At 40.9% G+C, this 19963-nt stretch overlaps 1 protein-coding gene across 1 annotated transcript in view; it reads left to right on the top strand.

The window, feature by feature from the left end:
• Positions 1 to 1283: 1283 nt before the first annotated feature.
• MED13 (mediator complex subunit 13) overlaps positions 1284 to 19963 on the top strand; it is a 54897-nt gene continuing 36217 nt past the window's right edge. The window contains exons 1-3 of the mRNA XM_082008664.1: positions 1284 to 2103; positions 4040 to 4274; positions 13929 to 14097. Coding sequence (XP_081864790.1) covers positions 2038 to 2103; positions 4040 to 4274; positions 13929 to 14097 — 470 coding nt within the window. The 5' untranslated portion in view covers positions 1284 to 2037. The remainder of the gene's footprint in view (positions 2104 to 4039; positions 4275 to 13928; positions 14098 to 19963) is intronic.

Genomic DNA, 19963 nt, shown 5'->3' with positions numbered 1-19963 from the left:
CCCGCTCCGGCCGCGACGCGACATGGGGGAGACTCGCTGAGGGGGAGCTGGCTGACCAGGATGCCGCGGCCGGGCAGCCGCCGACAGAGGCACCGCTGAGGGGAAGCGAGGAGGAGACGCGCCGGCGGGGGCTTTGGGGCACTGACTCCGCCAGCAGCAGCAGCAGCGGCGGCCGCCGCGTCCTTCTGTCTCGGCGCACGGCGGCGGGGCCGGGAATTGTGGGGCTCCGACCCCTTCCCCCACGGCCCTTCCGGCTGAGGAGAGCCCGGGGCTCGGCTGCCGCCTCCTCGCCCTCCCGAGGAGCCCTCGGGGAGGGGGCCCTCCGCCCACTGCCCCCGCGGGGCCGCCGCAGCGGGGCGGCGCGGAGCCTTCCCGCGGCAGCCGCCGGCTCGCCGGCCCTCCCGGAGACCCTTCACCTGAGGAGAGCGGGGTCCCCGCCCCGCCGGGGGGGTCTCGGGGCTCGCTCCCCTCCCCCCGCAGAAGAGACCGCTCCGTTTGAAGACTATCCTTTTATATTTTTCTCCGCCACCCTTTTTCCCCCCCCCTCGTTTTTGTGGTGTTTTTTTTTTTTTTTTTTTAAGGAACCAGCCTCGCAGCTGGGCTGGTCCCTCCCCGCCTCACCTCCTCCCCCCGTCCGAAGGGGTCTTGCGGGGTTTGGCGCGGTGGAGGGGGCCCTCCCTGCCCCGGGTCCCCCCTCTTCCTCCGGCTCCCAGCGGTAACTTGGCGGGGTCCGGGCTCCCCTGAAGAGACCCGCCCAGCCGTGTGGACTTTGTGGGGCTCCCTCGGCCCCGGAGGACGGCTGGTGGGGGCGAGCCTCCCTGAAGACACTCTGCGATTCACCCCTTCTTCCTCCCCCGGAGAGACTGGGGATCGGCCTCTGGGAGACTCCTCCATCCTTCCCCGAAGAGACTTCGAGGGTCACCCGCAATTTCCTCCTGCCACCCCTTTCCCCCGCCCTCCTTTCCCCACGGAAGGATTTTTACCCAACGGAGGATATTTTGGTTTCGCCCTCTCTGCGAAGAGTATTTCTTTTTGGGGAGGGGGGGGTTCCACAGGGGAATTTAATCCCCCGCTGGGCCGCTCAGGAGACTTCTGCGGCCTTTCTCAAGGAACACCTTCCCCCCTCCCCTGCCCCCGCAGATGTTTTTTTGGGGTACACCCCAGGAAATTTTTCTTGTCCTGCCTTTACGAATTCTTCAGACTCGCTTCTGGTCCCTGAAGTTTGTTTTTATGATTTTAAAATTTAATTTATTTGGAATATTTTTGGAGCAGGGGAGAAGAATCTGACCCCCCCACCCTGTTGCCCTCGGACTCCGAAGAGACGAGCCTGGATTTTTCTCTCTCTCCCACAGCCAGTCCTTCCCAGTCATTCCACAATTTGCCCCTTTCTCATCTGATGACTAAAGACACAGGAGGAAGAGGAGGGAGGTTTCTGGATTAATTGCCCCTGCTGGATTATTTATTTTTCCTACTTCTCTTGCTCGGCATCTGAGAAGAGAGGAAGGAGGGATGTCAACTGATTTTTTACCCCTAGCCCCCCTGGATTAATTACCCCATTTTTATTCTCTTGTTGGCTCAATTACCCCTTCACCTTACCTCCTCTCCCTCCCCTCCTTACGCGAATGAGAAGACAAGAGGAACAGGGAGGATTTTGATCTTAATCTCCCGTCGTTGGATTACTTCCCACCTCCCTCTTTCTGTTCTCCCCTTCCACGGCGGCTTTACCCCCCCCCCCCTCCGGGTTGATATCCAGGAGAAGAGAAAACGTTCCGAGTTTCTCTTAAATTTTTTTTAAATTTTTTTAATATATTTTTTTTACCCCCCTCTCCCGACACCACTCTCCTCCTGGGTTATTTATCCTGCCACTATTTCGCGTGCGTGCGTGTGTCTCTGTAAATCCCTTATTTAATTGTACTGCTATTTGTGCGTGTGCGCAGCCCCCCCCCCCCGCTGTCTGTCTCTCTCTCTCGCTCTGTCTGTCTCTTTCTTTCTCGTCGGAGGCTGTGGGATAATGGCGTGCGGGTTGTGGCTGTGAGGATGAGTTCCTGCTTCGTGCCGAACGGGGCCAGCCTGGAGGATTGCCATTCCAACCTCTTCTGCCTGGTAAGCGCCGGCCACCGGCACACGCTCGGTAGCCACGGAGGGAGAGGAGCTTAGGGGGAGGGGAGGAAGGGGCAGGGGAAGCAAAGCAGCCATTTTTAGCATAGCTGCTGCTGGATGAGTCCTCCGAGTAGGCCCTGCCTGGAGCCAGCCAACTCTCCCATGCCCCTCCGGTTCCCCTCCATCGCTGTCTGTCTAGCCTTGCCCCTCCCTCCGCTTTCTTCCCGGGCAGTATCCTCCCTGCAACTCGCCTTTTCCTCCGCTTTCCCGGCCTGCAACTTTTCCTCCTTTCTCCCCATCTCCTTACCTCTGCCTCCTGAACGTGGTATTTCTCGCAGGAGGTGAGGAGATCCTGCTGGCTCCTTTTCAGCCCCACATCTCGGGGAACTTTCTTTTTTTTGTGACATCCCAGGCAAATCTCAGCCGAAACCTCACTTCTTCCTTTGCTTTAAAAGTGGCCTCTTTGAGTGCTTGTTTTTATTCTGGAGGTCTGCTTTTGGTGATGTGCTCTCTATGAAGCGGTGGTATCTTACGTTTTGTTGTGCACCATTTTGTAGTGTGTTTTTTTTTTTTTTTTTAACCCAAATATGAAATCGTTCAAATTGTTGATTTTGGTAGCTCCCAAAGTAAATTTGATTTAACTGGACTGTGATGCAATTTTTGGTGGCTGTGCTGAGCTGTTTCATCGGCTTTTTAATGCATATTAGCTAACCTTACCTGACTGCCTGATACTTATTATTCCAGAGATCGTAACAAGTAAAAACCTGTGCCAAGCTGTGGTGCTAATATTTGGAGGGGCGGGGGGGGAATCTGGACAGCCTGAACACGTCTGCAGCCCGCATCAGGCCTGCAGCTCCATGTTAGCAGCGCATTTTTCAATCTTAAAGTCTTTGTAAAGTATCAACTGTTGCAGACTATCTTTCGTCTAAATTGCTTCTCCTCCTGAAGGTAGGAAGGCTGCCATGTTAGGTTTAAACGTTGCCGTAATGTTTTGTGTGTTGTCATATTGGCAAGAAAAAAACCCCCAGTGACTTCTAAGCAAATGCCAGCCTACCTTGTTCTCCCTTCTCAAAGAGAACCCGGGGCAGTGCCTCCCCTTCACACCTTAAGGTGACTGTCCTCATGTGAAAAAGCGGCACTAAAACATGATATGGTATTGCATTGTAAATAATTCAGGAATTGTTTGTTTCCTATTACATATAGTAGTAGCTCTTTTACTTTATGAAGTCAAATGAATTTTTGCCTAGAAGGGGATTTAGTGGATCATAATGTGGATGCAAGTCTGATGTATAATTCAATGATAAAAACAGGATTTAAATTCTGAAGTTATGGTGTGAGAAATGAAAAGTGTGATAGCTCTGGGTAAAATAAGTGTACTTGAGAGGCTTCCCATCTGAGATACAGAGAATATTTTACAATGGAGAAGCTTGTGAAATTTTCCAAGCTAGTAGATGACTGGAAGAATGTATGCTTGAGTTAAGATTTGCAATATTACATATTTCCTTAGAGTAATCTGGGATTGAAAAGGTAGTGTATGCATAAGTAAGCGAAATGAAGGACATTCTTTGCTAAGGCAAGCGTTTCGTAGATTGGACAATTGCAGTCTGCAAATACTACATTATTGACTTGTTTTTCACTTTATTTTAAATCAAATCTGACTTTTCTCTCTGTAATCTTAAAGCTGCAGTGAAAACGAACAGCTCTTGCTTTACTGCAGTTATTAAAGTAGATTTTAAAACAGAGTGCCTGATTATTTCCAGTTTATCTTCTAAGGTATGCAAAACTTAGAAATATGGTTTCTGTTAAATTTTATTGGATTAATCCTTCTTTTCTTCCTTCCACCCGCCTCTTCCTGTGCCATCATCTTGTTATAGCAGGATGTTTCTGTTGGGGATGTACCTACCCCACTGTCTGACAGTTGTTCTTTTCCTTCCCTTAGGCTGATCTAACTGGGATTAAATGGAAGCGATATGTATGGCAGGGTCCAACATCTGCCCCGATTCTCTTTCCGGTCACGGAAGAAGACCCTATTTTGAGCAGTTTCAGTCGCTGTCTGAAGGCGGATGTACTCAGTGTTTGGCGCCGAGATCAGAGACCTGGACGCAGGGAGCTATGGATATTTTGGTGGGGTGATGACCCCAACTTTGCTGACCTTATTCATCATGATCTCTCAGGTAGGAGGAAATTAATACCTTCTTTTGGTCAGTGAAAGGATGCTGTTACTCTAGGGCTCTCTTCTGCCAGCCCTTAGAAAATCAGTGCTAGGTGGACTGTTGTTTATAGACAAAGATAAATATATTGCTACAATCTACACAAAATCATTGCGGCAGCGCAGTGATCAGACAGCTACTGTTTGTGTTCAGGTGGTCTTGGACTGCTAGATTTTCAAGAAAGAAGTTTTTGCTCCCCACTTGTGTTGTAAAAAAACCAACAAGCCTATGAATTTTGGCAGCTTCTTCACGAGAAAGCTGTGCCTAAAGCTGTGCCTGTGATTCAGAAGTGATGTCTTAAATATGTTTTGATAAGATCCCTTTTGTTGAGCAATTAGAACTTTCAAATTCAAATAGTAAACCCCATTTTATTATGTCATAAGAATTGTAGAGATCTGGGCAACTCTTGAACTGTATGGAGTTGTTTTGATTGGAAGTCAAATCATCGGTGAGAAGCCCTCAAAAGAAGGTATCTCAAACTAGCTTACTCTTTTCATGCAAGAATCTCTAAACCTTGTATTTTTATGATTTCTCTCTCGCCCTTTCCCAGCGCTCTGAACCTGTACCTGCTTTCAGACTGAGCCTTTCGAAAGACTTGACAATATTTGTATTTCTCAATAAGGTTGTACTTCAAATTTGACACCTTGTTTTGAAAATGTTGCATGTTGGTCTCGATTCCTGAAGTAGATGGCTTTCTCCTCGCTATCAGTAACGCGACAAAGTTGGGTTTTTAAACTATCTCTGTAGGTCTAGTGGTGAGACTACACAAATTCTAGGGGGGAAAAAAATCACATAGCTCCAATTTCCTTCCAAATAATGTACAGTATTCAGATTACTGAAGTGTAAAATGAGACCAGGGTTTGGTGACCTGGTAACCAGAAATTGTTAATGCTGTCTGTGTTTGTGGATAGCTGAAGAACAAATACGGGTTTGAAGTGCCACTGGGGAAGCGGACTTGAAACAATTCAGTAATACGTGGAGTTTTCATACAAAAATAGTATGATTTGAAAAAACAATTGACGCACTAAAATGATGTTTATTTTTTTGAATAATTGATTTCAAAGATTGGGATGTTGCTTGTATTCCCATCTTGTCCTGGAACTAGAAACTTTGCATCTTAAATGGCACTTGTATTGTAGGTTGCTTGATATTTTAGCGCATTGAAGGCTTCCTTACTTTGCCCTATGAATAACCTCAGTCTTGACCTGCAGAGAACATCCTTTGTATGACTGAGATGAAACTTAGACTAAATGCTATTTTGGGCCTGGGCCTGAGCAAAGACCAACACTTGTGTGAAAGTATCTATGTAAATTTTGTATGCTGTTGGCTGGTGGGATTAAATTGAGACTAATATGTTACTTTTTTTTAAGTGGAAGATCAAATGAAAGTTAAGACATTTGGAGAGTGCGTTTCTGCACTATGTGGCCATCGGAATTATTTGTTTGAGCAACTTTGCGTTCTCTCTTGAACCTATCTACTAGTGATATAGTGTAGAGGAACCTTTTGAAAATGGTGGTGTCTTGTATCTGAACTTTTAGATCAGTGTGTAGATACGCTTTTATGGAATTATTTGCTTATCGACTTGTGCAAAAACATATTGTCCTAGGTACTTAGCAGCTCAACCTCTCTGAGGGTTTAAGAGACAGGTCACCTGTGAACATCTGCACTTTGGTAGAGGGGCTATTCTATAGGTCTTGCTGTTGGGTATTTTCCTACATTAAATGCTTATCACTCATGAGACTGTTACCTATGTCTGTGTGTAGATGTATCCGACATCTCGGTTTTTGCAAGCATGTTTTTGTCTCCTTTTTAATTAAAAGGAGACATTATAATCTCTTAGAGTGTGTTAGTCTGCTTGGCTCTTCTGACCAGAAGTTGATAAAGATATTAATCAGCTAGATTGTGGAGGAGATGGCTGAGGAGTGCCTGCACCTGCACTTTTTCGCTTTCCCATTACACAAAATCTTAATGTGAACCTCATGTAAGAAAGAATTATGGCTGAACCCAAACAATGTTATCTGACCTTTGTCATAGACCTAATGGATTTTTTTCATTGGTGGACAATTTCTCCTAGTAATTCACGTTGCCCTGTTCTGCCAATGATTGCTTGTTACATTTTCAATGGGAAAGATAAATTACTTCCTGGCAGAGGCTTGTTACCTGCAAAATTGATTGGAAATTGTTTGCTGCTAACGGTTACGGTGCTGCCTCATTTAGAACTGTTCTACTGGGTAGGTGAAGAATTGTCCTGAAGAATGGGTCGAGGGAGGAGGAGAGGGGCTAAGAGGAGTCTGTTGCTGCTAGCCTGTCCTTTATCGCCTACGGACAGACTTCTTTTGGGGAAGTGGGCCTTGAAAGAGCTGTAGTTAGAAATTTGCCAGAGCAATGTTAGTAACTTTTGATTCTGACTTCCTTTGGTATGAAACTATGCCTGTGAAGGAGAGGTTGGTATTTTGACAGTTTTTTGTGGTGGTTTTTTTTCTTTTGGCGATTTGTAGTTTCAGTGAACAATGGACATTCAGTGTCTGGGACACACCTTGGTTATCAACCTCAGGGATTTGAAATATGGCAGCCTGCAAGAATCCTTTTGTCTCCTACAGAGTGCATTCCCAAGATCAGTTCAAGAGGGAATGAACAGTTTTGTGGGTGTACATCTATGCATATCAGATTAAAAAAAAAAAAAATCTCTCTCTCTTTGGCCTGTACATTCTAGAAGTTCATTCTCTGCCCTGGAGATACGTTTGAATGCCTGCTACTGGCTGTATGTGAATTCTCGTATCAAGCCTTGGGTAACTGTCTTGTTGATGGTCAGGGTTTGTTGTTGCCTGGGGGCATGTCAAAAGGAGACTTGTTTAGAGATGCTGATTGATCAGTAATATTGACTTCATTCAATCATTTTTTTTTTCCTCGCCTATGAAGCTACTTACTATATGTAATACCAAAAACTCCGTAAGTCTGTTTCTACCTCAACATAGCTAGAGGCAGACAAAAGTTAGTGAAATGTTATTTTATCCTCTAACAACCTCAAAGGTTATGTTTTTATGGTGGCAGTGAGGCTTGATTATAGTAATTCCTGCAAGTCAAACCTTTAAAGTAGGACATCCCTTCAAATTTCAGAAGGCAATGGTTTCTCACTGGTCTGATCAACAGTTATTTTATCAGATAGGTTTGTTCTTGTTTTAAGGTGGTTGCCTGTATACTTGGATTTTTTTAAATTGGCAGTAGATGGTTTCAAACCTGAGAACACTTGGATATGAATGATGTACAAGATGTAGTCCCAAGGAAATGGTTACAATTTGATTAATGCTTGGGTAGGGGAACGCTTACTATATGCCTTTGACCTTCAAATTGCATCTTTTAAATGGTGAGCTATAAGATGTGTCTTTTTTGTTCTTGTGTCCATTAAATCTTGTTAATTTACTTTTAAAATTAAGTAGTTTTCCTTGTACCTGGCATATATCAAGTTAATCAGCTCTTGTTTGCTGAACAGTCTTCCTCATGCTTCTGCAAGGGATAGATATTTAAAACCAATGCTAGTCTTAGCTCCTTGCTGGGCTGGTAGGGAAGCTTGAAAGAAGGAGGAGGAAGGTCTGTGTACTGATGCTTGTCTGTTGGTACTGTATGGTAAAAACAGCAACAGTCGTGGCAGCAAAGGCTTGTGTGTTGTGTAGTTTTCAATATATGTGCCTTATAGATCAAATCCTTGTCTCCAAACAAATCTGTGAATTGGTTGGTTTGTGCTGATGTCAGCATTCAGTGTCTCATTACTTCTAATACAATGGAAACCAGAGTACGAGCCAGTTATCATACTGAGGGTTCTGCAAAAAAGCCTGCCAGTTGCAAGCAGTTACCAAAGTGAGCTTTGAAAATAGTTCATCTAGTGGCTTGGCTTTTTTTTTTTAAGTACCTTTTGCTTCCTAAGACCATTTAACTTCTACCAAAAAAAAAGGATGCTTTCTTAAAAGTTTTGCACCTAATGTCGGTATGGTGTGCTTAAGTAATTTGTCTGTGGTGGACACGTGTGGTCGTGTGTGTAATAAGAAGGCATGTTCCTTGCCTCGTAGTGCACTGATGCTCTAGCATTTCTTCAGTCCTGCATGTTAGACATATGGCCACTTAAGCAAAACTGCTGATAAGCATTATGCAAAAATTACTGAAGCAGTCTTTGGAAAACTTTTGTGACTTGGTGTGAGCACCAGCTTGAAGGTGATGTTTAACTTCTTTCCCTTTTGTTTTTTTCCCTCCTGACCAACATGCATGTGAAATATCTGTGGAGTAAGGTGAAAAATACTTAGTCACAGTAAATGAGGATTTTGCATCATATTATGTTGGGTGTACATACAATGTCACGTGCATTATATACCTGTATAAATATGACCAGTGACTTCATGGGCACTAAGGGTAGGATTTAACAATAGAAGTAAAATATATCTGCATATGGAATTACTCAAAGACAGTGTGGAGGAGAATATTGAAACATTTAGCTAGAGAGTTTTTCAGCTTTTCTTGTGGCGGTGCAGACCAGACTAGCCAAACTTACCTAACAAATAGCGAAGGAAAGCTGTTACCTTGTTATTCTTCTAAATGGGCAGAGCTACAGACTTACAAAAAGGTCACACTTTAAAATTTTTAATATTTAGAAAAATATCCTGCTGGGTAGAGAAAGCATAAAACCTATATATGTCATGCTGGTAAAGGGCTAGCACTACAAAAACTAACTTGTATTGGTGCTGAATATTTTGAGTATGGTATTTTGGACCATATAGGTCATGTTTTGGCTTGCTTCTCAGTTGATGAAATTTTCCAACTAGTTGGGATATCTAGACTCTTCTCAGTTGAGTGTAGGTAACAGATACAACTGTACTAGAAACAAACTTAAGTTGTTTCACTTGGATTCCTAAATTGGTATTTTTGAATTGTATTCAGTCCCTTTTTTCACACAAAATCTGTTGCTTCTCACTTACTTTGTAAGGGATATAGGCCCTCAAAATAATTTTTCAGTAGGTTAAGTGGGTAATTCTTGCTTTGAGCGACTTTATTTAATTTTAAAGTATTTGAATTTAAAAATCTGGTTTTTACATAGAAAACTTTACGTGAAGTTTATTATGACAATACTGCAAAGAGCAGCACTTTCACACTACTTTGCATATCATACTTTGCTTGTAATCTGAAGCTTATATAGGGACTTTAATTGTATAAATCAGTTTAGCATCAGTCTATTTCTATAAAACTGGCATGCTCTCAAATGGTGACAGAAAGGAAGCCTATGAAGGTAAGTAATACTTCTAAAAGATGCGTCTGTCATGATACTAAGGAATGGTTTTTTTTTTCTCTGTGTAATTGAAATAATTGGGTGGGGGGAGAGAATTGTAGTCCAAAGTGGAGGCTTGACTGATTTGTTTCTTTGCATGGTTTATTTTAGAGGTTCATTGAGCATTAGGAAAGTACTTTTAATGGTATGGTAAACATACTCAGCCTGTTCAAGAGTTGATGCTTACTGGTGTTTTGCTGATGTGGCCAGCTATATGTTAAAATGAAGAAGGGGGAGGGTCCACATTCTGTAAAAGTGTTCTTGAAAATGTAATTTTTAATACCGTATAGTTATCTGTCGCAATGTAAGTCAAGAAATTCAAAATTGGTATTCTTGCGAAAATATAAAATTAAGCAAAGATCTGTGTATTTGTTAGCAATCTTTTATTAATAAGTTTAATAATTTGTGATAATTTATAACTAATTTAAAAATCAGTAGAAATTAACTTTTCAGGTGGATGTTCAGGTGGACTGTATGAAGAATGTAAAGTAGAACATAAAAGTACTGAAAGCAAATAGCCTCCTACAACTGTTTAATTAATTTGGATGGTGGTAGTATCCAGGAGGTATTGACTGAGAAAAGTTTGTTATTTATGTGTAGCATGAAAACTGGTTTTTCCTGGAAACTGTTTCCATAAATTCTTCCTTTCCTGATAATTTTTAGCTTCATGTAAGGGAAACTCTCTGCTTAATACATGGTGTAAAGAGGGAGGGAACAAAATTAGTTATCGTGGGATGATATGTATGTATATTTGTTTAATGGATTGACATAAAAGTATGTCACAGAGGAGTTGAGTGGTTTGGACAGCTAAAGAGGACTAATCAAAAATGAAATATTTGTAACCTTCAGGTTTCCAGAGCACTTTTGTGGATAACACTTGTCTGAAGTGAAATTGTGGCCTAACGCCCTCTTAAAATGAGCCAGCAACTTATTTTGGTTTATTATCACTATCAGATTGAACACTTGAAGTTACTGTGTTTAAGAAAGGTTAGAAGACAAAAGTGCCTCTTCCTCTACCTCTGTTCTTAACAGAAATTGTACAAAGTAAATATATTTTAAGTAGGAGGGTTTTTCTCAGGTTGAGAAGCAACAATTTGAATGAAGAAGAAAAATAGTTGGGAGATGTGAGCAGATGTCATATTTCTCTCCTTCCATTCGCCCCCCTAAAAAAAGGTGGGGGAGGGGGGACAATAACTATATAGACTTCAGAAAGACACAGAACACTTACGGCTGTTTTTTTGCATGAATTTGAATAATGTTCTGAAATGAGGGTATCTTTTAACTGTCATCTTTTTTAACCTTCCCTTTCTATAGCAAGATGCACTTCAGTTTGAACAGGTGGTCTTATTTTGGGTACCAGACGTTCTTCCTGATCAGTAGGCATGCTTACAGCATGCTTTCTTTTTTAAATATTAGAGTTTTAATTGTAGTTTCCATCTAATGCCTTACGCTTTCCCCAAATAATATGCTCATCTAAGAGCTCTCTCTTTCAGCAATAAACTCTTAAGACACCTAAGAGAGCTCTTAAGAATTACGGTCTTGTGGCAAGTTCTTGCATGTAAACTTTTGTTCATCGCTTGGTTGTCAGTACAGCTATTAATGTTAAATGAAATACCTAGCACTTTGTAGTGTCTTCAGAAAATTGAAACCTCGCCTTTATGTCCATAGTACGACCATCAAAATACAAGCTTTGAATTACACTTCTGTATCTTTGCAATTTCAGCATCTTTCTTCTCATTGATACACTAATATGTCAAAACAAAATTAGGCATAAAGGCTGGAAATGGCACTCTCTATTTCCTCTTCTAATAGGTAATTGATGCAGGGGATGTTCTTAGAATGATTTTTTTAAATTATGAGAGCCATATAGAAACCAACTATTTAACCTTTGAAATGGTGTGGAGTTTATTGTGCAGTTAAAGTCCAGTATCATTAAGCTTTGTAGTTAATGTTTGCTCTATTGAGCTGCTTGTTTGCCACTAGTTGAGCAGTATGTGCTGAGCAGCAAAGCTGCCTCTAGGATAGGGCTGCTCATTTGTATATGTCTACAAATCTCTGAGCTGGGGAAAAAAGCGTCCTCTTGGCACAAACATTTTATACCCTTTGACTTTGGACCTTTGTTGCTTTTTGTTACAAGCTTCTTGTACGATATTTCTTTAGTGAGTTGCTGGATTAGCTTCTAGCTTTATGGTTTTTAAAAACAAGTTTTTGCTGAACTTCAAAACTGGAATAGGGTGATAGGGTGGGAAACTCACGGTGAGGTCTCTTATTTAGGAAATGTGGTTTCTTGCTTTTCCTTGTCTTTACCAGGAAATTATTTCATGTAGTGATTCATCTGTAATGGTGTGCACCTCTTCATTTATAAATGATGGGGCAGGTGTATTTACTTTTCTTCTGTTGCTCAGAGAAGCATACCGGGACTAATTTTCTTTAACTCACAGTACTGGTCTTGAGTAGAAATGCACTTTCATTTGTGTGGAATCTAGCAACGTACAAATATGGCCACCACCTCCTGGTTGCGATAGTATCTTGAAATTCCTTTTTCTATCGTCTTTGTCTTAAAGACTGTTTATTGTAATGATCCTTAAGTGGTGTTTTTTTTTTTTCCCTAAACTAAACTCTTAGATGTCTGGTTTTCTGCATGCTCTCTAATTTAAGGGTATTGAGACTTTAGTTAATACTACTGCAACCTTTTAAGCTTGTAAGTGGCTTCCAGATAAAGGTGAAGGGGCTTATTTCAAAGGGAGATTTAAAATGTAAGGACTTGGCTGTATTACTGAGGTTTTCTGACCATCGAGCAAACCAGTGGAAAGCTGTTTGAACCAAAATCCTCTGTGAAGGAGAGGTGAACAGACAGGTTACTATTGTAAGACCTGTTGTGCGAAACCCAGGCTTCACTTCTTGGAGGTACGCAGAGAAGGCATGAGGGGCAGTGAATGTGAGATATGAGCAAGCTGTTATAACTTGGAGCTCTTGAGTGGGGGCTGGAGCAGATGACCTCCACAGGTCCCTTTCAACCTAAATTATTGCATGACTATCCAGAGACTGAGGTAAAAATATGTCTCCTTATCTATGTCAGACAGTCTTCTAGTGTCTGCAGCTAGCTGGAGTATAAAAGCAATGGCTTTTATAAGAATAACTATGCTAGGTTAGCCCAAGGTGACTAGTAGCAGATCCTCAGGGATATATGTAAAACATGATATACAAGGAATTGTAGGCATAAAGATAAGACCTGGTTGCCAGCAATTTAAGGACAAAATCTCAGGTTTTCTTATATTACCCTGCCTATTAGTGTGTTGCTGAGCATGAATGGTTGATCTCGTTTATATACTGAGAGATACCACAGGAACTTTCAAATGTCACTCATCTTCCTTGTGTAATGTAATTGTAATGCCATTGTAGTTCTTTGGACCAGGGCATACGCTTCTAGGGCCTGTAAACTTCGTTTAAACAGTGATTGTGTGCCAGAGTGATTGAAGAGATAACAGCTTCTTGTAATGAATCTTGCTTTCTGATTTGGCAAATCAACTTGGCTTGTGGAAGTTGGATTCCATGACTGTATGTGATTTGTGGGGCACATAAGATGTCAGTATTTCACTTCAGAATCCTATCGGTATGAACTGGGCTTTGTTTTTCTACTTGCTGTTTTTCTCTTTTGTTCTATGTATAGATTGGAAAGCAGGACTAGCCTGCTTAAAATATCCTTTCTTATTTTGAATTAAAAAGAGAAATTGCAGTTGAGAGTCTTCCAGGGAGAATCAGGTTGCTCTTACCAGTTTTCTGAGTCTGGGTATTTCCCCCCCTCCCCCCAGCAAGTTGATGAACATTGAGGGTCAGTTGATCAATGATATTTGTGGCCAGCTTTCTTCAGTCAGTAGCTAAAGACAGTAGGATATATTAGAAGTTTGGCTTTGGGCAATTTATTTTTAAGCATAATTGTCAGCTAACTCTTCAATGTAAGTAATTCAGACTACCCAAAACATTAGCCACCTTGCAGACAGATCAGTATGCAGTGATCTTGTAGGCTGAAATATGTAATGTACTGGTACTAATTGTTTCCTTCTGTGTACAAGTAGCTGTTGAATCTTTTTTCTTGTGGGAGATGAGATACTTTTATAGCTGATGACCTTTAACAGTTAGACCATTATAATGTGCGTGGAGTCACTGTATGAATGTTACAGGCTTTGGTTGCATGTTATGCTGTGAATGTCTTAAAAGCTTGTGGGAGAAAAAATGATATTGTGATATGTGCATGAAATAATAGGATGGGCTTTAATGCTAATTTATTTTTTCCCTTTGCCTTATAGAAGAAGAAGATGGTGTTTGGGAGAATGGACTTTCTTATGAATGTCGCACTCTACTTTTCAAAGCCGTTCACAACCTGCTGGAGAGGTGTTTAATGAATCGGAATTTTGTACGCATTGGGAAATGGTTTGTGAAGCCTTATGAGAAAGATGAAAAACCTATAAACAAGAGGTAGGATGTTTTATTTTGCTTTATTAAAGAAGGGTTTATTTAAGCTTTGTGCTAGAAGAAACATTTAATTAAGAGCACTCTGTTTATGGTTTGTTTGGGAATCTGGATCTCTGATCTTTCTTGTTTTTCTGCCTTTTTGGCGTTCTTCAAAACTTCCTTACAACGAAAGGAAGTAAGCTAAAGGTAGTAGGCAGTCTCTTCTGTACTGGTAGTCATCTACAGACTGTGAATGATAGGGATGTTGGAAAAGAAGCTAGAGTCTTCTAGAAATGAAGAAAAGGATAATTGTGTGAAGAGATACCTGCTGTGAACTTGCCGGTATAGTGACTGGGACTAATTCTGATTGTAAATACTAAGAAAGACTCATTCTTTGAGCAAGCGGGATCTGGAGAGGTATTTACAGGCACCATGTGAGGTTTGGATAAATTGCATCTTATGGGAGATGTTGAGAAGAGAGTTTGAAATGTCAGCTCCTGGTCAGAGAGAAGGTTGTCTGGGATGCTGGTGTGAAAAGAATACATGTGGCCTCCACACTGAGGGGGAGGATGGTGAGAAGAGAAATTTTTATCTAAATTGGAAGGACTTCTCATGGTTCTGAGGTGATTTGATGTGGTCTGTGTTGCCTAGCAATAAACAATGAAATGAATAAAACCTAGGTTATCTGGAACAAGTTTAGTCGCTGTTCTCAAATCAGCTTTTAAAATCCAAAGTAATGTAAAGCTTAGACGATTTGGGGGTTGGGGGGGGAGGTGTGTGTGAATATGTATGTGTTAAATCTTGCATGCAGGAAATTTTGAGATCAGTGGCTTTGCTTTTTGGATGTGGAATTGGCCATTGTTGGCATCTTCTGCAATAAATTTAAACTTGAAAGAAAATTAGAGCTGTTTTGGAGAAAAAGAAGCAGAAGCACATGTTCGTGTGTGTTCCTATTAGTAGTTGTGAACTGCTGCTTTTAATTTATGTATAAACTTGTCCTTTAGTTCTAGGCATCTCTTTCTCCACCCTGGTCAGGGCAAATGTTTCCTCTCTGGGGTGTCCTTGTCCATGCATTTCTTCTGTGTGGTGGTGTTATAAATGAAGAGTTTACTTTTAACTGTTCAGGCCAATATTGTCTTGGCACAGTCTGGGCTTTCCTCGTTTTTTGAGGAACTGGTTTTCCAAATTGCCATTTGAAACTAGCATTAGTTATGTCATGGCATCTCTTACAGTAATTCTATAAAGCTCTCTACAGCAGCTGGAAAAGCTGATGAAAGCTTTTAAAATAAAATAGCAGTGTTTGTTTAATTTGGAGACTTTGATTCTTTTTTTGAGAAGGTCAGAAGGTCAGCAGGCTTGATGAAAATAACCGAAGGAATTGTGTGCTTAGCCACACAACAACTTCATCATAAGTAGTGCAGAACTACTGGAAAAATATGTAGAAAGATTTACACAGATGTATGTAAAAGAATGTCTTTGTAGAGAAATCTCAATGTTTTGTACCAGACAGCTCGATACCATGTGATATTCTGAGTACTGGCTTTTATGAAATGGAGTGAGGGGAATGGTTAACAGATGTGCATACTCTTGGCATATTTGGCTCATCCGTTCTAGGAATATCTGTAATTTGGATAATCTATACTCTCTGGAAAGTTAAGCTGTTCAGAGGTATGGGTTCATACCTGTGCTGCTCCCAGCAACTTCCTGTGGAAGAAACCCAAATGATTGAAATAGGTGCTTTGTGATACTGCCTCTGTAGCTAAGTGTGTCACTCTGTGATTCTGTGATTGAGGACGAAACGTCAAGTGGAGTGGTTTGAGTGGATTTTGGTCTCTTGTATAAACTGGAATACTCTTCTAGCCAGAGGGACATTTCTCCTTTCTCAGATGTTAAGCATGATGCTGCTGGAAAGCATGAGGCCCGAACTCAACATCGAAGGACTTGCATCCTGCCTAGAAGATGCTCTGAATGTTGCAGCAAGGGTGCTAATATGTTTCTTACCAGACAACTGCTAGTAGGGTTTAGTTTTTGTTAATTGTAGACAATTGTAGTACAACTGTAGACAACTTTTGCCTCTTTTTCTTTCATCAGGATCCATTTAATCAGCAAGACCTATACTAAGTTTATCTTTTTTTGTAGGTGTGGCTGACTTAAAAACTAAACCAAACCACCACCAGCCCCTCTCCAAAGCCATTCTTCTCTTCATGATTGTGGATGTACATATCTTAATCAGAACAGTTTTGAAGCTATATTCTTGCCTTTTGGGCATTTCCACCATATTTCAATTAATAGGAATAGTAATATTCATAATGCCAGTCTCAAAAGCATGCCATTATTCTTCCTACATCAAGAAGCTATTAAGCCTTTTTTCAGAAGACTTTCTGTTTCTTCCTCTGTTAGAAATATATCTCCCCCAAAAGTGGTGGTTCTCCTATGTAGAAGTGGCCATCCTATGTAGAAGTGGCCACAGATGAAGGTGGCAGGTATTGCATCTGTCACAGGGAATAAAGCCTTTCTGTTCAGGAAGGTTGTAATTACTTCTGTATATTGCTGTGGTTGATTAAATGTATATCTCGTTCTTAAGGAGGAAAAAAGTTACCTGTGTTGGTTTTTTGGGGGTTTGTTTGTTTTTTTTAATTCACTCTTTCCTTCCTAGAAGACATTGAATAGTTGGAGAAGTACAGGAAGAAACTGTGCGTACCAAAAATAGGAAGGTTTTGCCCTACTCGCTGGTGTCACTGCATGAGTGTCCTCTTGCTTAATTTCAGACCTTGCTACTGTTATCTTTAGCACCTACTTCCATCCCATATCGTTATGTATGCTTTGCTTTCTTGGGGACTGCTCTTTGCATTAGCATTGGGAAACCCTGAGACCGTATTCATGTGCCTGTATAATTTGAAAGCACGTAGTATATGAAGTCTGCTACCAGTTTGCTTCAGATTATAGTTTATATTACCCTGCACTTTGGGGCTTGGCTGGCCACTATATAGACTTGTTTTCTGTGTATTATAACTACAGATTGCGAGAAGGTTGGTTGTTCTTGGTGGCAATCTTTAGTTTCAAAGACTTTGATTAGAGACTGAGTAGTCAGTGCTCTTGATGGAGGTAACTTCTTAACATGTGCTTTCTGGAGCCATGGTTGAGCCATGTGCAGGGCTTTAGTCCCACTTTTTCACTTTCTTCCTCTTTGAAGGATGCACAGATAGAGCTTTTTCTTTCATTTGAAAGTGATCCCATCTGTTTTTCTCTGAGTTCTGTTAGAAAGCATGTGGCTCCAGAATATGTGAATTTTCTGTTATCTGGTCTCCCAACAATAGAAGTCAGTCCTGTTGTGCTGCTTGTGTGTATGTGGTAGTGCAGCAGATGCAAGGCTGTGATTTCTAATAGTGTTTGGCTGAGATGACAGATCCTCAGGCAGCCATGGATTCCTGGCTGTTGCTCTGTTGTTTTTGCTCCTTGAATAAAGTTACATTAAAAAAAAAAGGCGCTATTTCATCATTGCGTTGCATACTTTTTAATTTTAAGAGGACAGTCCTTAGTGTTTGTAAACTGATGCCACTGTGGCATGTGAATAGATGGCCAAGAAAATAAGAATGAGATGTTTTTAAGTGTTCACTGTTTAATTATGCTTAATGATGTGACTCCTAAACCAAACAAACTTATTAAGCTAACCTCATGTTATTGTTTAGTATCTCTTAAAAACTTTGCTATGGAAAAAGTAAAAAACCCGGGTTTTTGCATTGTACAGTCACATGCTGCATGTTGACAATGCTGCAAGGTGATAACCGTGATCTTCTGCTCTTCCCTCCCTCCCCCTGCTTCTCCCCAGTCTAAAACCAGCATTCAGAAAAGTGAGACAGTCATGTATTTGGTGAAATTTGATCTGTTAGAACAAGTCACGATTACCATGCCTGAGGAAACTGTCTGAGGTTTTCAAGTATGCTAGTTCCATTTCTGTTTATAGATAGGGCAGGAATGGAGTAGCTAGCTCCCTGAAGTGTGTGTGGTGGGTTTTTTGTTGTTGCTCATTTGTAAGTAGATGAATTTCAGTTTTCACAAATGGGTGATGGGGGTCAGCAGGAGAGCAACAGTAGAATAAAAGACTAAAGAGAAGGTTTTGCTCTTAGTTGTAACCAAACAGGAAAAGAAATCGTCGCCTCAGTATTTATCACAACCTTTTTTTCAGTCACTTAAAGCGCGGTAGATTACAGAAGCTAAATAGTGTGGTTTAAATGACTGCATATTAAATTACAAAGTTTGGTAAATAGGAATGTCTTTATCTTTTCTTCTTTCCAACCTATTGTGTTGTTACTGCCACATTCAGAAATACGGTTGGGTATGCTTTATTCAAAAATCTACCCTTATAAATGTGTAAGATGGAGATTGTGATCTGCTGCATCCGATTGTCTATCTTTGCTGGTTAGACTGCTCAAATAACAGTCTTTGGATGAGACTTTTTCTCTTACTAACTGAATGCTAAAATAGTGTTGTATATCTGGAATAAATATAATTAGGAACCTTGTCAGATTAAACACTCTTAGATACAATTCCTTAATGAAGATTAATGACATACCTAATGAAATAAAAGTATGAAGTGGTTCTGTGGAGAATATCTCCTGAAGTTTTGGTGATAAAAACTCACTAGACCCTAACAGAATTGAAATACCAGTAAGTAAAAAACTGAATATTCCTGATTTTGTGGGAGGATCTGATAAACAACTGAAAATGTGGAATACTAAAAGCTACTATATTACTTGTATGGTTGCGTATTCCCCCCCCCCCCCCCCCCCCCCAAATAGGAGATAATATAACCAATTGCAGTGGGTGGCAAACCAGAACTTGTGTCTGATGAGTTCACTTAAAAAGCAAAACACAAAAACCCACCAAAAAACCCCCATCGCACACCCAAAACAAACAAAAAACTCCACTTGGAAAATAGTGAGTGATAAGCTTATCATAGCTTACAGAATGAAACTTGCTGCGCAGGTTTCACAGGCAATGCTGTTTAATGTTAGCCTGGGTACAGGATTTTACAATGCCAGCCCACTGTTCTTTTATTTTTTTTTTATGGAAATACTATTTTATCTAACTGATATAAATAATAAGTATATGACTTCATGGGAAATGACTGCTGAAAAATATGCTAGATATAAATTTGGTTTTGTTATAAGCCTTTGTACGTGTAGTTATCTTGATTTGAAGGTCTGCTTATGAAGGTTCTGAATATGTGTATTTTTTTTCCTCTCTACCTCATCTTACTGGGAGGAAGAGGAAAAACTAGCCACAAGGGATTTGATTCCTGAGTTTGCTGCAAACGTGTTGGCCCATCTGCAGTCTTGAATGGCCATGGCTGCGGCGTGGGGGATTTGGGTTTTTTTCAGTTGGGCCATGGAAATGGTCTTGCTGCCTGCTTCAGCAATGTTTATATTGATAATGTAACAGCAGTTACCCTGCAAGAGATCAGCTGTTGTCTGTTTGGTCTTCACTGCCCTTAAGACAAAGGAGATGCTCTGCTTTTGGTCCTGAGCCCACATTTCTGCCCTATCCCCCTGTTTGGCTAGTCTTTTCCTATTTCCCATGGGGTCCTCTTTCAGTAGGAACAGAGTAGTTTGCATCTTGATCCCTCTAGAATGAGGCTGTGAATTATTATTAAGGAACAGAATGAGATTTCTGGGTGCTAAAGCTCAAAAACCTCTTCATACTTGAGAGAGTTGACTATATAAGAACAACATGTAGCCACAGGTTTTGCGTTTGTTTTTATATATTTAATTTGATACTTTAATAGCTGAACCTACAGGGCTCTTCCTTGATACTGTTTGAATATTTGCTATTAAGTCTACTCAGCTCTTTCTGCAGTCTAAATTTCTTCCCTATGTTAATCTTTAAATCA

This window comes from Phaethon aethereus, assembly GCF_964289735.1.
Source record: "Phaethon aethereus genome assembly, chromosome: 19".
Lineage (NCBI taxonomy): Eukaryota > Metazoa > Chordata > Aves > Phaethontiformes > Phaethontidae > Phaethon > Phaethon aethereus.
Note: the sequence above shows the minus strand (reverse complement) of the source record. Positions and strands in the feature narration are given on the sequence as shown.